Source organism: Zonotrichia leucophrys, chromosome 3 (genome assembly GCF_028769735.1).
Source record: "Zonotrichia leucophrys gambelii isolate GWCS_2022_RI chromosome 3, RI_Zleu_2.0, whole genome shotgun sequence".
Lineage (NCBI taxonomy): Eukaryota > Metazoa > Chordata > Aves > Passeriformes > Passerellidae > Zonotrichia > Zonotrichia leucophrys.
The window spans coordinates 27,473,229-27,500,796 of NC_088172.1; the positions used below are offsets into that span (position 1 = coordinate 27,473,229).

The following is a 27,568-nucleotide window of genomic DNA, read 5'->3' on the forward strand; positions in this document are numbered from 1 at the left end:
TTTGAGAAACCTACATACCTTGTTATGGTAAAGGCCAAAGTGCTCCTGACTGGCACCTCCCTTTGCTGCATTTAACTACAATAGTAATTTCTTTTAGAATATTAAGTACCATAAGTTCTAGCTTACATTGTTGAATGTCTAAAGAGAAATTTACATGAACAAGTTCCTTTACAACAACGAGTAATCAAAGAAACTGTTTGTCTATAAACCAGCTATCCAACCAAATGAGGTTCTCTCACATCCACAGTACTTTGAATATATGAGGCCTTGAAGAAAATCCTGAACATAAGAGCCTAATTTGGGATATTTCAAAAGACAATAAAACTACACTCACTATCTCACTACAATTCAGCAGAGTACTCTAACAGACAGGATCATAAACTAAGGCTGCCCTGGCTTTGTGATTTCTGTGTAAAGCAATTTTCCTCTTTGCTCTTTCTACCAGCATTTTTCTCACAGTCTCACATACTTCAGGAACCTATTCAAGCAAGGATTTGCTATTTTACTAAACATTTATGCAGGAATTCACACAGTGGGAACTTAATTTGTTTCTGATCTCTTAGCTACTGGAATAGTAAAATATATGAATGCAGTAATAAATGTCTTCCCTGCTTTTGAGTGTGACTGAAAAAGAGAAACAAGTGTTTTTCTATATGGATTCAGATACTCAAGCAAGATATAATCAGGCATTCAAACTTCAAATAATTCTGTATGTGTTTTTAAAATGTATTCTTAACCTAAGACATCATTCATACTGATATTAAAAAAAAAAAAAAGGAATTATAAGCACTTAGTTCCTAAGGAAATTTCTCACACAAATTGTTTTCTGTTCAGACATCTTCCATCTACTAGAATTGGCTGTTTTCAAATTACATTTGTCATCTGTCAACACCAAGAAATACTTAAGATTAAGCAATGATGAAAAAAGAAGAAAATGTAAACACAAAATATGTCTCTGTGGAGTATTATTTTAATGAGCTTTAGATATTTTAAAAGACTGGCAACAATTCCCAACTAAGTAATCTTCTCACCTGAAAAATAAAACCAGGGTTAGAGAATTCAAATACTGAAATGTTATGATACAACTAGAATTATGGTATATATGCAGGATCACAAAAAAAATCCTCAACAGTAGCATTCTTGTACAGGCAAAGTAAAATAAATTTTAGAATGGAAACTTACTTGTGCATATTTTCCACTCCTATTATGATCATGATATAGTAGGAAATTCCACTTTGTATAACAAAATGTAAGGCATACCTAGGGAGAAAAAAAGTAAACCCTCATAGCATTTTCTTTAATGGCAATCAACTGCATGCATTTATTGTGACATTAAAGAGGTTCAAAGTTTAAAGCCACCACTGCTCCCAAAGAAAAATCCCCTTTTATTCTATTTAGGTTTTCTGTTACCCTTTCTTCTGCTGAAAACTTCTCCCTTTAGCACAGCACAGAGAGCAGTAATGAACAACACCTAGACACCTAGCTACAATGTTCCAGCTCAATCAAGAATATTGAAAATATTGATAATTATTAAAACACAAAGAATGTCTTACGTCTTCCATCTGGCATTACTTCATGACTAAATAACTGTAAACAACGTGAAAGTTTTGTGGTTTCATTTCCATATTCATCTTTCTACCCATTTACAGCAATAGATATTCCAGATAAGGCAAACAATTTCTTAGTATCCACAATATTGTAAGATTTCCCACTCAACAGCAATGGTGACTGTGTCCAGCCAGTCTCTTTGTCCCAGGCTGTCAGTAACTTTTAAAGGGATGGTGGTGATGGTCACAAAAAAGCCCTACACACCAACAAGCCACAGATTTATTTCACAAAGATGCTCTAAGCTCCTCCTGTTTGTTTTCCACAGCTCACCACCACAGCTATCCAACAGCACTGCTTTGGGAGTTGGCTTTGGCCTTTGAAGGAGTCACTTCAGTAAGCTGAAGAGCACTGCCATCAAAGCAGTGCCAGTGAACGGGAAAAGAGCTGATCTTCAGTAACTTGGGGGTTTTTTCATTCTGGTACCTTAAGTGCCCCAGTACCACACACACATACGCTCAAGTGACACAACTCATCTAATCTGGGATTTTTTTCCCCCTATGAAAAGCAGCCTAAAAAGCAGCAGTCATTTTGCTACAGTGGTGCTGTTTTCTTTCGGCTTATCACCAACAATTTTCTAATTTCACTCCTCCTCTACTAACAAGGAAATGACTTCAAACAAGAAAACCAGTTCTATCCAACTAAAATCCTTCATCCTATACAGGAGGAACCGAGCCAAAACTTGGATTCAAGGTTATTCACTTGGACATAAATTAACCTTGAAAAATCTTGACTTTTTACACAAGAGCCAGTCTGTACATGCTCCCATGTTTCACTTCTAGTTAGTCTCATTTAGGATAGGACTACCTAAAATTCAAGTTTAATATAGTAATTGACAATTTAAAAAGTATTTACTTCCTTTTCTTATCTGCCAAGCATTAGCAATATTGTACAGCAAAGACAGGCATTAGTGAAATGACAAAAACTTAAGAGGTTTGTTCTTTCACAGAGAAAGGAGACTAAGATATCAAAGCCTAAAAGAGTACCATAGCAGGATTACAGTCACTGAAAACATTTGTCTTTCAGAGCTGCTAACAATAGCAATATGTTCTTTGATTCAATCATTCAAAGGGATGTATTGAGATACCACAGAGAATAGTGATTTTTAGCTACATACAAAGGGTACATATTCTGGGCCTTTTATGCTATTTGCTATTATGCAAAGGGAATTATTGCTTCTCTTCCTTTCCTCTACCACCCTCACAAGTATTACAAAAGTGACTGAAAACTAACACACTTGAAGATAACATAACTACTACTTAATGTCCTTAAAAGAGTGCAGATTACAAACTACTTCCCACATTTAAATTTGCATGATCTACAAGTTACTACATTTACTAGTAACACTATATAACAAAACAGTAACAGTTTCCTTCTTGTTATATATGTTCATAAGTCATGTTATAGCAGCACAAACCAAGAGTCACTGAAGATGTTATCAGAGGCTTGTAACCTGTATGCATCCTTGATTTCTTGGCAAGGGAGAACCAAAAAAACCAAAACCCTCGAAAACCTGCTCGTATAACATGTACTTAACCAAAAGGACAAAGCATTGGCAGAAGTACCAATCTTTAAAGAATGCGTCCTTTCAACATCTCAAATTATGTTATTTTCATAATTTTTAAACAGTTTTTAGCTCAGTAACTGCAAAATGGAAATTAACTTCTTAAAAAGAACACATTTTTTTTCTCCAGGGTATATTGCTGGTGAGAATCTTCCACAATTTTTTTTTTTAATGTCTGTTGGGAGTAGAGGTTGTTTCTTTCCAAAATCTCCTATATCCAAAATTACTATGTGAATATTTAGTAACCCTTTCTAATTACAAGTTACAATTAATGATTTCTGCTTCTAAAGCAATGGAAACAATGTGCTTCTAAGCTTACACAGCTCTCAAAAAAATCATCACATAGTAACTCCTATCTCCCATATCCTCCTCTTTTTCTGTAGTGTTAAGCCTGGAAGTCTTTGAGATCAGATCATTCTCCCAGAGCAGCATACCATGGCCACATGTTTATGAAATGGACTGGCATAGTAGGTTTTATATAAAAGTAAATCATGCATGTAAATCTAAAGAATAAAGGTTACTGATCTCTTTTCTCAAAATTTAAAAATAAGATATATCAATTAATGTTGGGAGAGTTCTGCAACATGCCTACATGGAGACCAACACACTCTGCATGTGTAGAGACAGATGCACATGCACATTCCCACCTGCACAACAGCTTGATTAACCCCCCCTAGCTCACTAATGCTCTATAATAGCCAGCATAAATAAGTCTTTTATACACTTGAAGCCAAGTAAGCACCTTGTTTACAATGCAATAAAATGAAATTGGCACTCAAACCATCTTGGGAAGATGCAAGCCATTAAGTAAGCTATATTTTGAAGAAAAAAAATTCACCAAACTAAATGAATACCCTTTTCTAACTTTACTAACATTCTGTCTTGCTACACTGCGAAAGATCAAGATACGCAACCAGCAGTCACACAAAATATGTGTCTGAAAAACAATCACATCTTCCCTCTCTCCAAATCATGAAAGGAAAAAAAGAAACCATGAAACAGGGCATTTTATACTACTAGGAGTGTCACTGGATATGCTTTACAGTTCCAGCAACTCTTCCTTAAAATGCCACATTATATTCAATATTCAGAAAAAGACCTGAGTTATCTCCTGTCATGAGTATTTATAGGGAATTATCCTAGTCACTACATCTGTGCTGTGCCTCAAGAGAATACTTCTCCAGCAAGTTTACAGAAAAAAAAGCTGCAGAAGTTAAATAAACTGCACCTGCTTCATCTTCCCAAAACCACAGGCAGCCAGTATGGTAGTTACCAGTTTACAGATGACCTTTCAAAATTTGTGGACCTCATCAGAATATTTAAGCTGATTTCTGTACATTTGCAGCAGCTAAAAAACCCCACAGAATTAGGCAATATGGTTCTTCGTAACAGAGAAATAAAAATTGACAAATTCCTGAAAAATGGAAATGAATTTAAGTGTAACTTACCATCCAAAACAAAAAAGTGCAAGATAAAGGCCCAAGAGTGTTGCAACAACATGTCTTATAAATGGGCTAGTTTTGCTTGAATGAAGGTATGTTCGAAACCAAACAGCCGCAAGCAAGGCAAACAGTTGGCACACTACAAAGTTGACCTGCATAAAAAAAAGAAAAGAAAGAAGAACTCACCCAAGTGTGTATTAAAAATTAACAGCAATATCCACACATTTTCAGCAATTTGCAGAACCTGTAGCTTTGCCATGGCTTTTACCACAGCATGTCTAAGAGCTTCTCCCATGAGTCCCTCCCAGGCCAAAGCACAAACCAGTGCTCCCCCAAGCAGCTCAGAGGAAAAGATGCGTTGAACACGAAGCAATATGTGCTTAAATCAAGAAAAGAAAATGACATTTTTTGCTGTAGATTTTCTGAATACCAAACCACTATCAACCATTAAATCACCTCTACTCTCCCAGTAATGTGAAAATCTGAGCTGTAGTTTTATTTGGTTTTTTAAGTGAGTAGGACTCAAAGCTACATATCAGCTCCAAAAATCACTGACAGATCACTTCAGTAGCCTGTGCAAAAGCAGGGCTCAGTGAACTGCATTTCAGTGCTATGTAATCAGATAAACAGCTTGGCTGCACACTGCATTTTCTTCTTGTACATTCAAGTAGGATAGTTTCAGAAATTCTTCCTCCCTTCAGGCCATTTATTCTTGAAGATAGAAAATTTCTTGTATATTAAATATTTAAAGACATTAGGGCACTGAAAGCAAAAGCAGAATTGAATAAAACTAAATCAGTGAGTAAAAAGAATTGTTCTGACTGTGGCCTGAAAAAAAATGTAACAGTAAGTGCACAATAAAGAAAGAAATTCCTCAAATACAGCAACCACTACCAAAAGTGGCTTAAGCTACAAAAAGCTGGACAAATTATTTTATTTAGAAAGTAACATTTCTCACTTCATAGATTTTATTTTTTACTCACATAGAAAACTGCCCAACAATTTTCCATATCTAATAGTGGCATCCCAAGTGATCACAAGCAACAGCTTGGGAACCATTGCTTCAGGTTCTAAGCACTTCAATAACAGAAACTTGTACAACCTGCACAACAGTGGTTTAGACTGTTTGATGGCACTTAGCTGAAATACATACTTAATCTTAACACCACAGGGTACAATGACAATACTATTTTTATGCTCCTGACAGCAAGTCTAATATTGATATTTGCAGCAACATAGTGCACACTTGCAGTACCACAATTCACCTTGTCCATTCCTTAATGATTTTTCAACCAAGTTTCAGGCCATAATAGGTAAGGGTCAGAGTACGCAAACATGGTCATTTTTAAAGTAGCAATTAAAACAACTACAGAACTCTCTTTCTTGTAACAACTGAACCACTCCAAAACCTGTAACACCAAGTCAGAGCATTAAGTGCTAGCAGGGAAAGACTCAAAAGGCAGGGCTGTGCTTTTTAATAGGCACAATTCCCTAAATTAAACTGTTCTTTAAAACGTCACGTACACTTTTCCATCCATTCTCTTACTACCACATTTCTATTATGCTTTTAACAGTATTTGAAAAATCCTAAATAAATGAGGAGATATTCTTCCAGGGCATAACTTGACCTGTTTTCTCTCCTTTATAAGCAATGATGCAAATGAAACAGAGCGAGGTTTATTACTCAAGATGATTCTATGCATTTAGTGAAAAAGTTTCATACAAAACAGTCAAGTGAACTACTGAAAGGGAAACAAACTGAAAATGTTTGAGAAAAGAGGGCAAGAAACAAAAATGAAAACAAAAAAATTATTGCTTCAGTACCAACATTTGTATGAATATTTGTTACGGAAATTATGCCATGTAACCCACAAAGCATGTTTCTGACCCAAAGAACTCACATCCTAGACAGACTAGAAGGGGAAGGGAGACAGAGAAGGTTGCACATTCACAGATATGTAGTGAAGCTGAGGTAAAGAGACAGAGGGAAGAAATGAGCATGAATACCTGTCCTGAAATGGACACACTTGCATTGCTGGTTTTACTGAATGCCCAGACATTAGTGCTTTGACTGCAATATAGATAATTTACCAACTGGTATCACAGTGTTCTTTCTTTTCAGATTACTACTAAAAGCAAACTAGCAAGACCCAGGGAAAAAGCAAAGTCATCATCTGTCTCCTACTACTACTGTGAAAAGGGTAGAAGTGCTTGGCAGTTCTGACCTGTATCACCAACTCCATAGGAGCAGACAATAACAATCTCACAATTCAGGATGAGCCTGCAGGTTTAGGAATGAGTAAAATCCTCACACAAAACACAAAAGGCAAACCTGAGAAAGGCTTCAGCAAGGAGAGAGTGAAAAGGTGGTGCCTTTCTTAGGCACTTGCTATTTGTTTAGCTACTTACTCAAATGATCAAATCTGTATCTGAAAAACAGTATCCCATTAATTAAAAAACAAATAAAACCTGATAAGAAAAAAAACCCAAACAAACCAAAGCACCTTCCCCAAGAAGAATATTTTGAGAACAGTAATGAAATGCAGGATAACACACCTTCAGATCTACCCCACAAGCCAACTTTCAGGGATGTGAATTTATTATGTCAGTTTTTTGAACATGAAACTAAGTGACCCAAACAGCACAAGCATTTTCCAAAAGCCTTCCTCACAAATGAATCCAAAACTGCCAGTGCGTATTTTTAAAGTGCTCTTCCCAAAAGGGGCACAAACATCTACAATACTTGGAAATCTAAGGCATCACCACAATAGTCACACACCACCCTGCATTTCTTCTCTACTCTTACCAATCCCATCCTTATCCTTGTCTCAGTGCACCAAAATGCAGATTACAAGGCACCAAGAGTTCTGCTCAACTTGTAAAGCTCCAAAAGCTTTAAGTACATATCTGTAAACTCAAGCTATGCAGCAGTTAAGGTTTGAAAGCCATGCAACTTGAGTTTAGCCTTTATACATACCTACTTTTGACTATATTCTTCTGCTGCTTTATTCTATTTTCCCCAGCAGTATTTCTGATTCATTCAGCAAATGGACAATTGCCCAGTTTTTGCCCTCATCCTGTGACCCATTAAATGCTTACCATCTGCATTCTACATTGAATATAAGAACCTTACATGTTATGCAGCTCTGTCCATAACATGATAAGACTGCATACAACAAATGTAAACTCTGCAATAATTTCATAAGACCAGTATTCCTATACTAAAGGTGAATGACTGGCACAAAAATTATGAAAGCCCAGAGGGTAAAATAAATGCCCACTAACTTTGGTTGCTCAATTTCAGACACTCAGTGCCCAGTATTTCAGTCAGTACTTTTAAAAGAACTTTAACTAAAAATGTGTTTTGAAAATATAAATTCAGCTGCTGTTCTGATTATCCAGCATGCCTCTAAATCAGGCCCAAAGTATCTCAAAATACAAGCAAAATTTAAAGTCATCAATCTATTTTTTTTCCCTATTTTTTCTCCAGTTCACAAAAACCCTCTGGTTTACTACTGATTTGCCTTCCAAATCAAGAAGTCATATGGAAGAGTTTGTGAGCACTGCTGGGCAGTGTTAAGAGTCACAGGGGTAATCTCCATCTGACACTTATTCTGACTTTTGAGCACCTGCTATCACAGGTTATATATTCCCTTGCTAAACACTTTGAATACCTGACTACTCACATTTTAAAAGAAAACAGAATTCCTACAACAGTAATCAAACTTACCTGTGGCTTTCAGTCCACAGTACTCATTTCTACCACTTGTACTCATTTCCATGTGGAAAGAAGTTTCATCCCTTGCCAATACTACAGGAAGTAGAATGAGAAACAGACTCTGTGGGCTCCCCAATTCCACTGGATGCACTTCCAGCTCCAGCAGGGAGATAGTTTGTGCATCTCCACAGTGCTTTAGTTCAGATCAGAGGGGGCTCCTGAAGCCTCCCAGTAATCTGCACTTCACGTGCTTTGCAAGTGCTGTGCAATGGTGTCTGGACACACAAACCTGATTTCCTTTAAACTAAACTGAACTAGCTATCTGCTCCAAAGGTAACTGAACATTAAGACCACGGACCAACCTAGGCAAAGCAGTATTTCCCAAAATTATTAAAGCACCCATGCTGGATCCTCAATGCCAACCACTTCATCCCACAGAAACACTTCTTTCTGTACTGCACTACTTGCTTTAGTAAACAATGCCAAAATTTAATTTTCAGGCTTTACCTAACTCCATGTCTCATCTTAAACCATGCTGAGCAGTGTGGAATTGACAGACAGCTTCCTTGTATGCACACACTGAGACAGATGAAGAACTTGCCTTCACATACAGAGCCTGCCTTGAAAGAGTGACCAAAATGACCTGGCTGTCTATAGGGATAGACAATAGGAACAGACAGCAAATGAGCAGGAACAAGGACAGAGCTGGACATCACCACCTCAAAAGCTTCCACGAAAACCAGGCATTCAACCAAGCAGCGATTTTGTTGGCAAATATTATATATACAAACTTCAGTAACAGGGAATTGTAAACTTATGTACCTTTTGAAAATCTATGTCAAGCTCTTATAACATTGTGAGCATGGGCAAAATACAACTTTCTAAATACCATATGACTTGGTCAGATGTGAGCAGAACACCCACAAAGAACAAAGACAACACGTTCCCTAAAGCTGCATGATGCATTTTTCAAACCTAATTGCAATGTGCCTCCATGAGATCACAAAACCTGTTCCAATAAGAAGCTTCAATATTATAGAAGAAATTTTTTAATAAAACTAATCAAGATCTATTTAAAGCTGAGATTTCATGGAGGGGAAAAAAATATCTTGCCATAGAATGGCAAATTTCACCCTGAGCAGTTACAATTTAGCACATATGTAAGAAAAAAACCAATTTTTTTATTCCTCCTCACATACAGGATATCAAAAGCTCAGCCAATGAGAATAACACCTCAAGATCTTACAGAGAGAGCAACATGTAATGGAAAGTTATGTGCACATAGGAATAAAAAATATACAACTACAATGTAAATTATCACCACTAGTTATTCAGCAATGAATGATGCAAGTGTGTGTTACACATACTAAGCTATTACAGATCCTGCTGTGTGTAGCCTAGCAATTTCAAAATTAAATCCACTATATTGGCTCAAAACTAGTCATGCAAGCACTGCAGTTCACAGGCACAACTTATGCCAAATGTAATAGTAAAACATGAACACAAATTCACAGTTTCAATATCTGGAGTAGCTACACAAAATACAAATCTATTATATCATTAACTGCATTAAGTTATCTAAGTTACTAAGAAACTAAGTTATCTAAGAAACTCCCCATTTGCATGACCTCTGCAAAAGTCAACAGAAAGTATGTAATTTTTAAAGGCATTTATTTTAGTACTTTAAAAGAATAAAATGTAATTTATGTCATGCTTTTGTAAAAACAAAGTTATTGCTAAGGGAAAAGTATTTTAAGGAATCAATTCTGAACATAAAGGAAAAAAAACAAGAAAAAGGTCACTGCCACAAGGATTTTCATCATCAAGAGGAAATTCTAGCATAACATTGGATTTGAAGACCTGGAAGTCTCTAACTTGACAACACAGACAGCATCTTTAATAAATAGTAAAAGAAATTTAAGGTCACATTAAAAGGAAATACAGAAAAGTTTATTTCTTTTACAAAACTAATATGTAACATTATATAATATAATAATACATGCAAATTTTATCTATCAATTCAGATTTTAGGCTAAGCTTCCTCTTCATATCAGCTATATTTTAGTATCAAAAGCCAATTGCTGCAGTCAATTGCAGCAGAATCCTGCTACTTCACAGCACAGAAGGCACTTGCCTCATTCAGAAAAGCAGCCAAAGCAGAGAGGGAATTTTATTGATACAGATAATTCCTAACTGGATGGCACAAGTAAATCATAGAGGCCCACACTGTGCAGCCCACTAACAATCCACTGAAAAGCAGTAACACAATGGCACAAAATTTTGTTTACCAGCTACAGCAAGGCACTGAGAGACATCCAAAGAACAACATTTACACCAAAGCACCTCACAAGAGAAACAGTGGTTGAGCAGGTGAAGCACCAAAGATGACCCAGGAATGTTGCATTTTACTCTTTCTCCCAGCAACCTACACAAACTCTTGGCAAGTTACCTTGTCTTGGTGCATCTCTATTTTCTCATTTTTAACACATTTTCTCCAATAAGAAGAAAAATAAATATTCAAACCTTTAAAATGCAATGAATGCCCGTGGCCTTAATACAACACTTTGGATAAATTAAAGTTGATGTGAGAGTTCTGTCTGGGGGGTTGTGTTTTTCTGTGGATTTTTGTCTGTTTGTTCTTTAGTGCATTTTTTCTAAGTTATTCCTGAAGAAAAATAAGAAGACACTTCTGTTCTTAGTGCTGATGAATTAGGCTTTGAAAAAAGATTACCCAGATAGAAGCAGAAGCACTGAAGCCTACCTGATCATGCACAGAGCCTAAACTAACAGGTTTAAGATGCAAGATGCAAGATGCTTTACAGACAACAGTCAAGAACCTGTGGATACAGCAATTCTGCAGACGGAGATTTAGGAGTACCCTTCTTAGCCACACCATGGTACATTTCCACCCTGGAATTCAGTTTTTCTGAGGTGCAAGATACCAGCATTACTTGTTTCCCTCTATAATAATTTTTAGCCCTCCATTCCACCACAGACAGAGTTATGACCTATGCTTCCTCCTGTATCTGACAGGGCCACTGAGCAAGGTGCACTAAAGCAGCATTCCTCTTCTCCACCTTTAGTTTTTCTTTTCAATATCTATGGCTATTAGAGAAAAAAAGACTTTTTAGGAAAAGAAATAGAATATGGACTACAAAACCACTTTAAAATGAGTTCTTGCAAGAGCTAAGAGATCAAGACAGAATAATGCACATACACCTTATGAAGACCTTAAAACCGAGGCTTTGATGTTTTTTCTAAATCTGTAGGGTCACTTTAGCAGTAACATTTTAAACACAAACCTCTTCAAGCATGATGTTTGTTGACACATACTTGTCAAAAATTGCCAAACCTTACCACAATTAATGAAGCATCAGTTCTGCCTTGTTCCTTAAACATCATTATTTTCTTGTTCCTGCTCCAAGTTAAGTCAAAACTATTTCGCTTTCCCACAAAAACAATGAGCTGAGGAATGAAAAACATCTACAAGAGTTCACAAAAAGCTGCTTATAACATACAGGGGAGTTAATGTTTCTCCACAGCAACCAGACAGCAGCATGGATGGATATTCTTCTGTGGAATTTCTAACCTTCTTCAAGTATAAAAACAACCTGTACAATTATCCAATAATTGCTTACAACTGCTTAATGCCAGACAGCTAAGAACTGAAAAGTGAGAATTACTTACTTGAAACCAATGTCAATTTTCCAACTACTGCCTCAAAGTTGTTGCACTAATATTAAAGGGAAAAAAAAGGAAACAACATTTTCCACACCAAAGCTGGAAAAAGTAATTCCATTACAAGGCTAAAAATCAAACCACTTGGTAATTTTCTTCAATTTATTGGGAAATGTCAGGCAGATGAGTTCAGAGATACTGGCAAGGGTATTTGATAAAGTTGACAGATACTTAAGAGTAGTTCAAAGAACTTTTCTTCTCTGAATGATAAGAAGAATCAAGATTCCTCTTTCAACTGAAAGCATCACACATCTTGAAAAAAAGCTTTCAAATGTATTTTTTATTCAGTTAATACTCTGCCTTACATGATGAAAATATAACTAATTAACACTCCTGCTGTGAAAACTCAACCTTGCTTCATGGGTGAAATGTGAAGAAATAGAGGATAAGCAGCAGTGATTATTTTGAAATCATACCAGCATGGGAGATGTTTGTATTAAGGCACAATGCTCTTTGTAGCAAAGACTGTATTACTGAATGTTTATACAGTATCCAGTGTGAAGGGACACTTAGATGAAAACTCCAAGAACAGCCCACTAGTATCAGCCACTTCCTTGCAGTGCATGCTCTAACCATTAGTGTTAGTCAGCATCCACATCACTAGCAAATGCTTTTTGATATTGGACACATACACTTCATCTTCCCATTAATTTGCTGGCACATGAAAGGACTTAACATAAGATCCTGAACGTGTTCTTTCCAAGTTGGTTTCATTCCAAAAGAATCAAATCCAGTTATGACATAGGTTAGCAATAGTAGTTCTATTTCCAGTACTAACTCCCAGTTTGCAATTTTAAAGTACGCAACACAGAGAGCAAAGCACATCACAAACAACATGATGGAGGCAATAGTAATCTGGTTTGTGCAATAAATGAGCATCAAATCCAATAATCTTATTCAAAGAAGGCTTACTTAATCATTACTCAGAATTACTCTAAAATAAACTGTATGACTAAAGATGTAAAATGAAACATCAATGTACATTTTATAGTGAGAACAACCAAAACTAATTCATTAAGGATAGGAAGATATTGGATGAAGCGTGTTCTCTCTGATAGGCGCTTAAGAATTCACCATTATAGATCATGAGTTGTCAAAAAAAGCTATTTTTTCATGGGAGTACCCAAAATCTAGGATGCAAGTTTGGTTCCAAGGTGAAATCAGACTAAGAATGCTGGCTTGGGTGTTTTTGTTTGTGCGTTTTGTTTTCTTCTCTCTTCAGAAACAATAAGGACCTAAACCACTTGCTTCTGTTAAGCAAAAACTGGTTTGGCCAGTTAAGGATTGCAGATCTCAGACTACCATGGAAAAAGAGTTTACAACATGAGAACACCACAGCCTGGCATTATGTTGGCAAAACACAGCTCCAAACAAAGACCAGCTCAGTTACTGTGCTTTTAAAATCATGGTTTTTTATCACACACTCAGAGCGCACAAGCACATAATGAGATGAACTCAAAATCTCTACCCTGTCACATGTATCAGCAGTACACTGACAACAAAATCAGCTGGAAAATAACACAAATTGAAATATTAGAAAGCAGGCATTTTTTATTAAAGTGCTGGACACTTTCAGAGAATATCTTTGCTAATCAAATGTGTGAGTGAAACTCTACAACAGGGTATTTATTCCCTCATGATCGTACATACTCATTACAGTGTACTTCCTAGCTAATACATAAACACCATTTTTCCTAGAACTAATTTGCGTGCATCTGTCTCCTATTGGAAGCCCTTTTATGGTCCTAGAAGGTTGTTCAAGGGGGTCTCTGGTGGTCATACTCAATGAGTGCCTCAGTATTACAGGTGACCTTTCCTTGAACTTTTTTTGGGAATGAGCTGTTACTTCTTGGGCAAGAGCTTTGCCAAAAAACCCATTATATTCCTCATTATCTGTTTATCCAATAGCTCCAGCTATGTTTATCATCCTGTGTGCATACTTTTACATTCTTTTATCCTTTTCTTGCTAGTTAATCTTTAAGCTCCATCTAGCAATTCCAGGGGAACTGAAAATGTCTATTCTCTGTCATCTATAAATACAGGGTATTCAAATGTGTATTTGAATGACAAGCCTTTATTTGAAAGCCCACAGAACCACTACATTGTCTGAAATTTGACAAAAACTTCACAAGCTACTCACTTTCCTAGGCATTTAAAAATAAAGCAAAATAACCAACACCTATGGAGGTATCTTTCTCAAAAGCAACCAAAAACTGACATTTTCTCAATTAAGATCTTACTTCACTACAATTATATTCTCCTGGTATGTGAGAAACTGAAATACATCTTAAAATAAGCAACAGACATGGAAAGGAAGTCTCTTGTCCATACAGCAAGCACACATCTGGTAACAACAATAGTCATTTCAATTAGCAAGCAGAACAAATATTCCCCATCTTTAAAATGCCAGCTTCTCAGTGCTCTCTGTGGGAAGGGAAAAAATAGGAGAGGGCTTCATTACCCTCTCCCTTGAACAAACTACTATCCAACACAGTCTGTACTCCTCTATGTCCATTATCTTCCTGCTTTTCCCAGTTCAGGAATCATTCCCATGAGATCAGCCAAGCCTCATCTCCAAGCACCACAACAGCAGCCCTTTAAACATCTACAGTACGCAGCAATCCATACAAGCAATGGACACTACTTTGAGATGTTACATCTTTTCAAATTAATCCAGTTTTAATAATATTTTAGCAAATTTTAGAATTATACTTCTCTATTAAAATATTTTATCTGACCTCTTACATTCAATTCCATTACAGAAACTGATTCACCAATGTACGCTACAGGTAGACCTTCTACAAACCTCAGCCATTACAGAACTTCTAAAATTCTGCAGATCTGTGATGACATCAAATTCTTTATAGCTTTTCCACCATGAAGAATAAAACCCAATTCATTTTATTCTGGGCCCTCAGTCCAATTTTTCAATGCTTAGTCAATTGAATAATTGGGGTTTTAGATATGTGTGTGTATTTACATATATGTGTAAGATTGAGAAGAAGCAGTAGAACCAAGAACATTACTCAGCCAAAAGGCAGGTCAGAAAACCTAAGAATGATCTGTACAGGCGGCATTACTATATAGAATATACCACTGCAGTAATACAATCAGTATGCTCAAAGGCCACATTTCAGAATAAGTACACCTTCTGCAGCTTAGGTCACTTGAACTGAAAATAAAAGAAAACACCAAAATCCCAACTACAGAAAATCTATACTATAACCAAAACCAACATAGCTTCTTCACCTTTGGATATATTATTCTAGAATAAAAAGCAGAGCTATGGAAGTTTTCCTTTGCAAAAGATGGGTTAGTTATCAGAATGATCACTTAAAACAAGTAGGCATAACAAGCACTTCTTTAAATTTGCAGAGAAATTTAAATTCTCAAACAGATCTGTTCACTTCAGTGCTAAAAGACTAGCAATGCTGATTCAACTGACATTGAATTTAAAATACTTCCCAAAGGAAAGAAGGAAAATAAAATATCCATACTGAAGAGCTACATCAACTTTCTTGGTAACAAAAATACTGTGAAGATGCACGCATCAGGCAAACAGGTTTTCACTTGGCTATGTGTAGTTGTTCTCACTTTCCAGAGAAAATAAAAGTCTAGACTCCCTAGTTCAAGGGGAACAAGGAAAAGAAATGAGCACGTTACTCAGGGAAAGTGTGCACATTAGTCAAAATAATAAATGTGAAGAAAGTATTCTGTAATCAAGTCTGCAAAGGATGTATCACAGTGCTTCATTAGGTCAACACAGGAACAGGTAAACAAGAGTGAAAAGTCAACAAATGTCAGGATCACCAAATGATAAAGATGACTCATCTATTTCAGTCTTATTTCTTTTGCAAAACTCTTGCTTAAAGTCAGCACAGTACTCAGGAAAAGGCCCACAGAGAAAAAAGATCTAATAGCTGTGGTACAAGAGATTAACAGCAGAAACCCTTCAGAAGCAGAAAGCAACACAGTGGTAACCATGCACTCCATAAAAAGTGACTCTTTTTACCTTCCTTATGCTTTAATCTTTCCTTTCTTTATTAGACTGCTCTTTGAGCACTCCACTATTTCTTTTCAACATCCCAGAACTGCAGTATTTCCACAGCAACTCCTGTACCCCATTTTGCATTCAGAAATGGGTTGTACTGTCTGTCATGAGCACAGATGCATGTTCACACACAGCCTCAATGACTTGCATAAGGATGTGAAAAGAATGGGACAAAACAAAGCAGGTGACTATAAGCTGTTCAGGTACAGAATATTTAGTTTAAATGTTTACTGTAGAAACTTTAGGTGTAACTACATTTGACTTTTTCCACCGCTTTACAAAACACTGAAGAAAACTGACCCTATGAAAGCATGTGAGAGAGCAAAATTCACTGCTGCTTCTGTAAATATTAAAGAATCTCAGTAATTTATACTCATGAACCTGAATAACATGGATTTATTTTCTTCTTGCACTAAGTCAATCACTATCACTATATAAATGGCCCATCTTTTCTAACACTGTAACCCACTGTTTGTTTTCTTTTCCAACTCTGTGCATGACAGGTTTCACCTCTTCCTTCAAAATAGTCACTTTCTCTTGCCAATTTTCCCTCTTATCCCAACCATTTCATCCTTCTCTTTGTATTTTTCATTGCAGAGTTAACTCTTTACCTAATGTTTATTGAGTAAGTCAACATCTAACCACTAATAGTAAAACCTGGGAAAGGTGTCACTGTTCAGGACACCCCTGATGATACATTCCCTCCCTTCCAAGAATTCAAAGGGAAGCTAAGAAATCACTAAAAGCCTGGCTAGCAAATCCAAACCATTCAAAACATCGCTGAGAACAGCACGTACAGAATGAAGACCAGAACTTTATTTCCAGCTTTTTTTCACCCACTACAGTCCCCATCTATCATCATAGAAGATCATGTCTTGCCATCCACCCTTCATTCTCCTGACTGCTAGTAGCAGCACATAAGGAAAGTACAGGGCAAAGTAGGGGTACACTTTGCTTATCCTACCACTCCCTTGCCTTCAGTGTTTGCATTTTACACACCCTTGAATGCTAATTTTACTCACAGCTGTTCCTTATAAATTTCCTGGGTCATATCTGAAAAATCAGTAACAAGCTGCTCTGGTTCCACAACCAGACCCTTAGACAGGGGTCTAAGAATCAATGTTGAAAGAAGAAAACTTGGGACACTCTTCACTTTATTCATTTTTCTAGTTTGATAATGCTTCAGTCAAATGTTAGGCCATCTAAATTCTGGACAGTTATACAGGACAAACATTTTGATATCCATTCATGTTTAAACAAAAAGGTTTTTATCAGACTAAAACATTTCAGCCCTCAGGAGGCTAATTTATGTTGCCTTGGCAGAAAACAATCTTATCTGAAATGATAAGATAGAAGACATCACTAATGCTCAAAATTTTGTGAAATAACAGATCTAACTAGGAGACACACACAGATGCATCCTGCAGGCAAATAAGGCACATAATGCTCCTCAGCAAAATTCCCTATCCCACCTCCAAGACTTGCCTTTTCTCCAGACTACAGCTGTGCTCACCTCCAAGACATTAAAATAAAGAAGGAAAAATTGCTAAATTGCTTTCTTACATAATATGCATGTAAGAAACAAATATTTCATAGATATATGCAAGGAAAAAAAAATTCCTGCCGACTCTCCTTGAGGGCTTAAAGGTGAAACACAGGCTCAACATACACCAGTGCTTTTATGTGGAAGCAAGTGTGTTAAGGGCATGATGAAAGCAACTTGGATACCTCTCTCCACAAGGAAGCCTATGCAGAAAATTATGTAAAGGTACAACAAGCTGGCTTATGATCGTTAAATAAAGGAAGTTTGTGTGGTTTATGCAATTCATGTTTAGCAAGACTTGGATTTTTATGTCTATTCTTAATAAAAAAAGTCAGTTTAGATTCTTTGAAGATTGATGGCACCTACGTAGAAAGCTGTATTTATTCTACACAAATGAGCAAACTTTAACAAATAAAAGCTAAGTCTAGATTGGGAAAAAAAAAACCAAACAAACCAAAAACCAAGAAAAGTGTGGAAATAGTGCAGAACTTTTTTTCTTCTGTTGAAAATATTTTTACATCCTGGAGTTTAAGTCAAGTGCATAATCATAAGCATGACATTTTTTCTGTCCACATATCTTCACACATCTATACTGTTAGCACATGGAGCCACATTCTTCCTTTTCTTATCTAGAAGACAATCACTGAAGTTCAGACCCTATTTCAGGATCTCAAGATCAATCTTTTAGACAACTCATATAAAAAGTTGATGGTCACATATTGTTGCAGTCAGTCTCCTATCTCCCCTGTTCAAGTCTTCCTCTGCTACTAATTACCAACTACAATAACAATTGAAGGGCAGAAATAACCCCTACAATTTCTGTACATTTTCAGTAAAAAAATTTTGCTCCCTCTGGTGGAAGCAGTGAAAGCAATGATTATTCTCTGAACTCCCCTAACCCCACAGTGACCAAAAAGCCAAAAAGAAAGCTTTGCTCTCCCAGAATCATTGTCAAAGCAAATTTAAATATTTCCAATTTAATGACAGGTAGGCTGACACATCAAGATAAGTCATTTATCAATAGAAAATCAGCAAGGTAGTGATAGAATCGGAAACAAACCAAAGTCCAACACATTATTTACTGGGCTTCACCTTAGAGAAAGAAGAAAGAAGCAGAGGCATAAATATTACATGAGAACAGACAGGAAAAATATAAAGCTAGGTGACAGATGTAACTAAAATAAAATAATTCAAATTGCAACCTCAAGGCATTAGGCAACATGTGATACTCTTGCAGCCAAGTTTTTATGGTAAACCTTCCCATACTTCTCTTGGGAAGTAGTCCAGGTTGGGAAGGACATGGCTACTTTTATTCCTTCTGTCCCCTGAGAAGGCACAGGGAATATGAAGTACATTAATATTTATTCACTCATTCATTAACTTTAAGGACCTAATGTGCTACAGCTGTTGACAGAATGCTTCCTTTCCTGAGCAGCCAATTTACATTCTCCAAGATGTGAATGGAAACAGTTTTTACCAGGCTTTTCACTCCCCAAGCAGTGATTTTTTTTTCCTACTACAAAATACAGTAGAAAGGTACATTTGTTCTAGGCTCTTGCTGACACCAAGCATCTTCCCTTTCATCAAATGACTGAAAACAACAACAGAAAAACTGGCCCAAGAAGCCTATAAAGAACAGATTAACTTTTCCAAGTAGTGCTTTAGGTTAACTTGGTGCAAGACAAAACGAGAGACAAAGCAACGAGTTAACTGCATGATACCTTGTTGGGAGATACAAACAGAAGAAAACAAGTTCTTCTCCATTCCTTTAGCTACCCAGTACTCTAGTTCCAAGAAAAAATGTCCAGCAAGTTGTTAGAGCAACAAAGCTTTTCTTTTGCAACGCAGCTGGGCACATGGAGAAGACTGCTGTGTCAAATGGCTCTGATGGAGCTCACCCTTCCTATCTTGCACTGACCTCCAACTAGCACATAACCAACACCCTTCTCAAATCTCTGTCTCTAGTTCTGCCAAGCATTAAGTAAAAAAGTAATCAATTTCTCTCGCACAGACATGTGGATCTGATTGATTAATCTTAAAGATAGCAACTTCACCTTGAACTTAAATTTCTACTTCTATGCACTGCCAAGTAGGGAAGGCTCTCCATGCATTTGCTTAAGCATCAGAGAGTAAGGCAACACGGACACATGCTACCTCAATTTGTCTTCCAAAAGTTATATGCCTTAGCAGGATAATTAGATAGTAATGGCTTAAATGTAAATAACAATTTAAGCAATATTTTGGATAAAGATTAGTATCTATTTGTGGTCAAAACTGAAACTGAATGGAGAAAAAAACCCCTACTGATCTCCAGCAGTTGAGTGCTGGTATTATACCAGAGTGCCTATTTCAAGCAGCTACTATATTGGTATGACTGTAGTCATAGTACAGATTTGGAGCAAGTAGTAGAAACAATGTACTAACCAAAAACCTTCATTCTTCTATTATTTTTTTCAAAGCAGTGCTACATTTTCATTCTGAATATACTTATAGTATCACCAAATGTCAAGCATAATCTCTGAGCAAACACACCAAAGAGTATCAGAACTTTCTTTTTCTTCCCTGACCTCATTATCTCCTTCACTCCCTTTGATTTGATTACACTGAACACAATTCACATTCCTTCTGTATTACAAACTTACTATCAAGATAGAATCTTGAGCTGAGGTTGCAAAAAACTTGGCTTTTTTAAATCAGGTTTTTTATAGATATGTGCTCCTCAGTGCAGCAAAATTTTGAAGCTTTTCAATTCATACTCCAGTCATAATCAGTGCTCTTCATACACAATTGGACCTATACTATGTACAGTCTGAAAACAATGTATGTCTGACTTCCAGCTGCTTCTAACAAACTTTCTAAACTAGCCACCCTCCAGTGTGATTACTCCCAAAAGCTCCAACAGAGCTCAAAGTGTACTTTATAAAAACTTCTTGGCTCTACAGGAGCATCTGTTGCAAAACATTCAATACAGGGAAGTTTTCCAGGCTTTGATAAAAGGTAACTTCATTATCATCAAAACGTTGTACCCACAACTTAAAAACAAACAAATTTGTCAGCAGTCACACCATGTCATAAACAATTAAATTTATGACTACTACTATGAGTACAAAATTATACACCCCCAACATCATGCCATAAAAAGACTGTCAACTCTGACGTGTTTTACAGTATCCTGTAGAAGCTGCACACTTTATGGAAATAACCACATGGCACCTGGCAAGAGCAGCTCACCACCTGCAGGTAGGAGGCACCAAGGCACGAGGTGCCATCGATCCCAGCCACAGGTATCATTGCAAGGGGTGCACAGGATCTATTCCATGCCAGCAAGCTCAATTTCAACTTGCCTGTTCTACCAGTTTTCTAGAAGGTACTTTTTCATATCCTTATATCCTTAACCATCCTTCCATTCAAACAAGTGGCTGGGGAATGGGGGAAGAAAAAAGAAGAATGTGTAACTCAGTCACTTCCAAAATACTTTCACTAGGCATGCTCCTTCCTCTGTATTGCATTTCCAGTTACTTCTCTCACTCATCAGGTGAATTTTGTAAAAACAAGCCATCAAAGTCTCCCTCTACTGAAGCACAGACTGTTTTCCTTCATGTGTTTCACTCATATGTACATGAATGAAGCAATAAACAAAAATAAAAATTCCTAACATGAAATTTCTTGGTGCTACAAAAAATTTATATGTATTTATGTATTCCCAAGTACATAAATATTCTGTAGATTTCTGAGGTCTAGACCACTTCCCCCATAAACAAACATTCCGGTCCAGCCTCAGTGATTAAACTAGGCAAACCTCAGTTTCCCAATCTTATTTTGTAATCTACTGATATTTTGTGAAGACACCAGGATTAAAGCCTTCAGGAATTTTTATATCACTTGGACAATAGATACCACAGAAACGCTCTGCCTACAGGCACACAGGAATTCCCAGCAGCATTGTGTGCGGCGCACATTATTTAACACCGCGCGTAAACCCCCCTGGCAGGCGCATCCAGGCGCAGCGCGCTGCTTTGCATTTGCAATTATTACCCAACCTTTGCATCCCTCGAACCGATCCCGGCCCCACTCCCAGCTGCGGATCCACATCTGGCCGGCTGACGATGCCAACAAGTTGGGGCGAGGCAGGGCCGGGCCGGGCAGGGCTGGATGCGGGCGGGATGCTGGACCAGCCGGGGCGGGCGCACCTGCCCGCCAAGCGCGGCCGCCGCCCCGGCGCCCCCCCGCCCGCGGGTGCGGAGAGGAGCCGCGGCCGCCCCGCGCTCCGGGCGCCGCCGGCCCCGGCCCGGCCCCGCCGATGGATGGAGGGGCCGCGGGGGGCCGGGGCGAGGCAGCACGGCGCGGAGCGGGGGCGCGGTGCGGTCCCTCCCCGGCGAGCCCGCGGGAGCGGCGGCGGGGCGGGAGCCTCCCCATCCTCACCTGGTCGACGGGCAGGCGCACGGCGTTGCTGAGGGGCTGCAGCAGCGTGGAGCCCGTGGTGCTGGTGGCCATGGCGAGGCCGGGGCGCCGCTCCCCACCCGGGCTCCCGCGGCGGCGGCAACAACAGCGGCGCGAGCGGCCCCAGCCCCGCACGGCGCCGTGACAACAAGGGGCGGGCGCGGCCCCGCCGATGACTGGCAGCGCCGGCGGCCAATCGCTGCGCGGAGCTGCCGCGGAGTGACGGGCGGGCTCGCCCAATCCCCGCCCCCCGGCGGGCTGGGCGGGACGAGGCGGTGCCGCGGCCGCCGCTCCGCGCTGAGGGTGGGAGGGCGCTGCGCGCACCGCGCAGGTACCGCGCAGGGCCCGGCGCGGTCTCACCCGGTCCCAGCCTGCGCTAGGGGACATTCTGCTGGGACCTTCTTCGCAGGACGAGCTATTAGACATTGGAATGAGCTGCCCAGGGCGGTGGTGGAGTCGCCGTCCCTGGAGGTGTTTAAGGAAAGACCGCTCAGTGATGGTCTAGTTCACTTAGTGGCGTTCGCTCGTAGGCTGGACCCGATGGTCTCGGAGTCTCTTCCTGCTGACTCTGTGATTCCCAGCGCTGACTCGCGCCTAGGTGCGCGGGATGGGCGCTGAGGGCGCGGGTGGGTGATGGATGCGGGCACCTCATGGGAAGCGACACTTCCCTGCGCGGGGCGGGCACACAGGGACAGCCGGACAGGGACAGCCCGGCAGGGAGCGCGGTGCTGGCGGGGTCGGTGGCCCCTGAGGAGGTGTCTGTCGCTGGGGGTAGCCCAGACCGTGTGGGTGCAGAGAACTGTTGAGGTAATGAAGAGCTCAGCCCGTCTGGCTCCCAACCATCGATCGCCCTTTCTCCCAGACGGGCCCACGGGCCCCCAGCAGCGGCGTACACAGAGCGGGATGAGCGATGGATACACACTGGGCATGAGGGTGGCCTAGAGCCCTGCAGAAGTGGCACAAAAAATGGGTAAAGAAATCCTGTTTGTAAAGCCACCCATGAAATTAAGGAAGTCTGTCTATCGTGCTGTAAGATACAGTTTTTAGTTTATTATTGGCCTATTTCTTAAATACAGAACCGTGAAATGATAAAAGCACCAGTTCTTCAGTGGGTTCCATCTAGCAGTGCTGTTTCCTTAAAGAAAGCAAGAAGTGTTGTGATACGCCGTAGTACTGAATTGTGCACAGCACAACTCTTCTACCTGTCCAGTCAGCATTACTCAGTGTGAAACAAAGCACTTCAGTGAAGGCAGCACTTCAGGGAAATGCAGAAAACTACCGGATGAGCTTATGCAGTAGGCTACTTATTAAGCCATTCTGGTTTAGTGCCCTGCCTGCTATTTACATTAGAGCTTTCTGTAGATTTTTTTCCCTATGAAGTAACTGAAATATTAATTTTTCTAAAAGAAAATATTTTCGTGGTGAAAGAGGTTGCAAAGGAATACTCTGGTCTTATCTATAAAACTGCTCAAGATCCCTGTGTTTCTTGAGATAAAACTGTGAGTTCTTTCTTGCAGTTTATCAAACATTTTTTAATCATTTTTGTATGCTACACCTCTAAACCACGATACAGTCAGAAATTTGCCCTCGACACAAAAAATGTCACCATTTTAAGCATGCAAAAGATGAAATGCATTATCCATTGTCCTGCTAGCAGTCTGAGTGTGTCTGGATTAGTGGCCAGGTGTAGTGATTTACATAGCCATTTAAATTCATGGCTAATGCTAATTGCTAATAGCAGGAAAATGGAGGTAAGGGTAATTATCTGAAAACACACGTTGTTTCTCTTGCTAAATTGCAGACCACACTGTAGTTATGTTTTAGCTTGTGGTAAGGTCTTTTGTCTGAATTTAAAGAGACTGGTTAATAGGTGCAAATAAGTGGTTTTAATTAGATTGCTTCACTGCATGACAGGCAATTACAATTGAGGTAGCATCTGCCGAAGCAATAGCATAATGTTCTTGTGGTAAAGCAAAAAAGAGCTGCTTTCAGAAAGGGGGAAAAAACCCCAAACTTTTCCCAATTAATTCTGAATCAGTCTCTTAAATCTAAACCTGCAAATTTTCTATGTGTGAATAACACCATAGGAGTGCAGTGTCACTAGGCTCAGTACAGTCTTCCATTACACTATACATATGTATATATGTATATGAAGACTCAGTTCACTTTATCTGATTTTCTTTTATTAAGATTCATATCTACACACAGAAATGTTTGGAAATCTTAACCTAAACATTCTCAAATGAAGCCACAAAAGAGCTGCTTTAGAAAAGGCTGATACCTAATTCTGAATCAGTCTAATCAAAAGCAATTATTCTGGTGCATCTGTATAAATCTATGGAGGTGCCATTACTGACACTTTAATGAAATACTGGCAGCAAAGAATTGACCTACTGAACAAACAGCTTATTTCCAATTAACAAAAGAAACAAACTCATGATATCACAGCATAAGTGTTGGTTGGATTTTAAACACAATGTTTTATTTTTCTTTTCCCTGGTAACTTTTATTCTTTTGTGAGTATTTTTGCAATGCTCGGAAAATAGCAAAAACATTCTTTCCTGTATGACTCCTAGGAGTTCATCTGTCAAGCATACATCTATACTGTGTATCACAGTATTATCAAAAATATTTTGCACCTATGGCATTAAGTTACATAGTTGCGTCTTTCACAAGTTTTCAGTGGAGAAATGTGGTGCTTTGAGAAGTCTTCCTTGTGCTCTTATTTAGGAAGGTGTGTGTTAGGGAACACAACATCACAGAAATACACCTTGAAAACAGTTACAACATAATAGTCTCTTTGTTGAACCCCTCCCTTGGTGGGGCAGGTTGGTTACATGGAAGAACAAAAGGTGTCCTGCCCCACAGAGCTGCAAATCGAAGTTTGCAATTAGAAGTGAGGTGTACAAATGTTGCTCAGAAGAAAGTAGCAGGAAAATAAGGGATTTCTGACAGAGAAAATGTGGCTTGTCTTTGATGTCTGCTGTACAAACGTATGGTAAGGGCTGTCACTGGCACTGCAGTAAAACTAGGTCTTCTGCTTTTCCTCTTTTTTTTCTTTGAAAGAAGGTTTTATTACAGATGTTTTCAGAGAACTTCCTGCCTGTGTGAGAATACTGTGAGTGGGAAGGTGAAGCATTGTCTGGTGACAGGTAGTGTTCTGCATCACATCGACACAATGACAGTGCAGTTGGTCCTGAAAGGTAAATGATGCTGTGAAAAGGAAGGCTGGTGAGTGATACACAGAAGCTGATGTACTGAGAGTAGTGAATCTGTAAAATTTCATGTGAATTGGACAGTTTTCAATAAACATGACTTACATTCCTACTGTTTGAAATATTTTCATGTAAGAAAACAAGAAGTTATTCTTCCAGAAAGAAAATTCTTTCCACCAAAGGCTGTCAGACAGAATGCAGGAGGGTGTGGTGATTTAAGTAATTCCAGGAGAGTGGCTTGGCATACCATGAACAACTTCTGATGTTCTTCTTCTGATTAAGTTTTTATGGTCCCATAAATGCTTTTAGTTCTTGGGTACAAAAAATCACGAAGACATCTCAGCCCTACAGAGGTTCCTCAATCTGTCAGAATGAAGTAACAAACACTAGAGATTTCTTTGTTTATTTCAATGACACTGTAAGATTCTCAGATGCTAACAGTACCAGTCTTCCCATATGACACTCTACAATAGAATAACAAAACGAGGAGCACTGTGGCAGGGGACAGGAAGGGATAAAGTTCCTAGATGCACCATTGTGTACAGTTCTTGTTCCTCTTTGTTTGATAAGGTCATTCTAGGAACACATTCACAGTCAGAAAATAGGAACAATTACTGAAACTCCTTCTAACAAAATTGATGAAAAGGAAAATGAGTTTCTGTGTTAGAGAGTCGACCACTTTTGCACAGTAAAGTCTTATTTTAGACTTTCCTATCTAGCTTGCTTAGCCTGAAATACTTGAGACTTCATTCCAAAGAGAAGAATGTTTTTGCAAAAGCTGATGCTAGTCAAATGGAAATACTTTTAATTAAAAAATCTGCTCTAAAAATTTAGGTATTTGTATTCTTGCCTCCCCTTCCTGCAAAGCAGTCTTTTGCTATATCATTAAATATTCTGCACAGCACAGTAAACCTCACATGCATCAGATGTTTTCTGCAATTATATAATCTTTAATTAGCTATTTCAGCTATTTTAGTAATTTAGTGCTCTGTGTAATTCCTTAATATTTGTTGGAATTCATCATGATGATACTGTTAATTGCTAGTTCAAGTAACATTTGTTTGTCTCTCTCTACTTACAAGGAAAAGTATAAATTCCTTTCCACAGCTTAGATACAAAACAGGTAAGTCTCTCTTTGGCTCTTTTAGCAGAATGCTTTGGTTTCTGATTTTTGACTTATCTTAGTCTTAGAGCTGCTCTGAGAGTGAACAACATTCTCTGTTATTTCTGTTATTAAGACAGCAATCAGTTTCAATCATATAATTTATTTAGATCAATTTTGTTTCTTCTAAGTGCTTACATCTTAGAAATTCTCTTATGGGGAAATGTGTCTCAAAAACATAGAGTCATCTTCAGCTCAGACCATTTTGGTTTTCAATTACAGCACAAACTCTGTTAACAAAATCAGGCAGAGCTTCTAAAGACGGATGAGTGAAAGCTGACTAAACTTACTGTTTAGCTGTAAATATCAACTCTTATGTACAGATCTTAGAAGTTGTAATTTATTTGCTAAAGGAACTTCCAGCTTTCATGACAAGGTTAAGCCAACTGACTTCAACAAGAAGGTACTCTGATAAACGGGTTACCTTTTAAAAGTAAGTTCTACCAAGAAATTTTTATGGAGAAACAGTCCAAACTGGTAGTGTACAGCATTTCAAAATGTAATAACCAGTGCCACAGGCAGTTGGGGTTTTGTTGTCGCTCTGATAATTGAAAAGTTTAGGGAACAGAAGCTCTTTTTTCAGAACTGAAATAAAAGCAATGAACTTCAAAGCTAGGTTATGAGTTTAAGAAGAGCTGTTTTGAGCTTAATTAAATATTTATTATAGACTGTGGGAGATACAGTGGATGGGAGAGGCTGGTGATAACCTTGCAAGGAACCTACTACAATAAAACAGTAGTAAAAAACTGGCAAATCTACCTTTTTCATTGATTTAACTAGTAAAAAAAACCATATTCAGGTGAAATATATATGAGGAAGTGTGCAGTGAATATATAATTAAGTTTTATTTCCTGTCATACTGTAACAGCAGGGCATGGAAATAACAGCTTTTACAAGTTTCTCAGGTTTCTGGGATGTCTGTGTATCATGACTCCTTGGCTGAAAGGGGAGACCTGACTTTCCTCGATACAAGATATTACAGGTTCTCAAACTGATCCTTGCTGCTTAGAGAGCTCAGCTCCCAAGGTTCCTCCTACTTGCCGTAGGTTGAGTGCAACAAGATAGGACTGAGATTCTTCTTTGTTTGGAT

The 27,568-nt window shown here is 38.5% G+C and overlaps 1 protein-coding gene across 1 annotated transcript in view; it reads right to left on the reverse strand.

Annotated features, from left to right (window-relative positions):
• MBOAT2 (membrane bound O-acyltransferase domain containing 2) overlaps window positions 1–22,257 on the reverse strand; it is a 92,808-nt gene extending 70,551 nt beyond the window's left edge. Inside the window, exons 1-3 of the mRNA XM_064707686.1 lie at window positions 22,084–22,257; window positions 4,618–4,763; window positions 1,183–1,260 (exon numbers count right to left, since the gene is read on the reverse strand). Of these exons, the coding sequence (XP_064563756.1) occupies window positions 1,183–1,260; window positions 4,618–4,763; window positions 22,084–22,155 (296 nt within the window). The 5' untranslated portion in view covers window positions 22,156–22,257. The remainder of the gene's footprint in view (window positions 1–1,182; window positions 1,261–4,617; window positions 4,764–22,083) is intronic.
• Window positions 22,258–27,568: the final 5,311 nt, after the last annotated feature.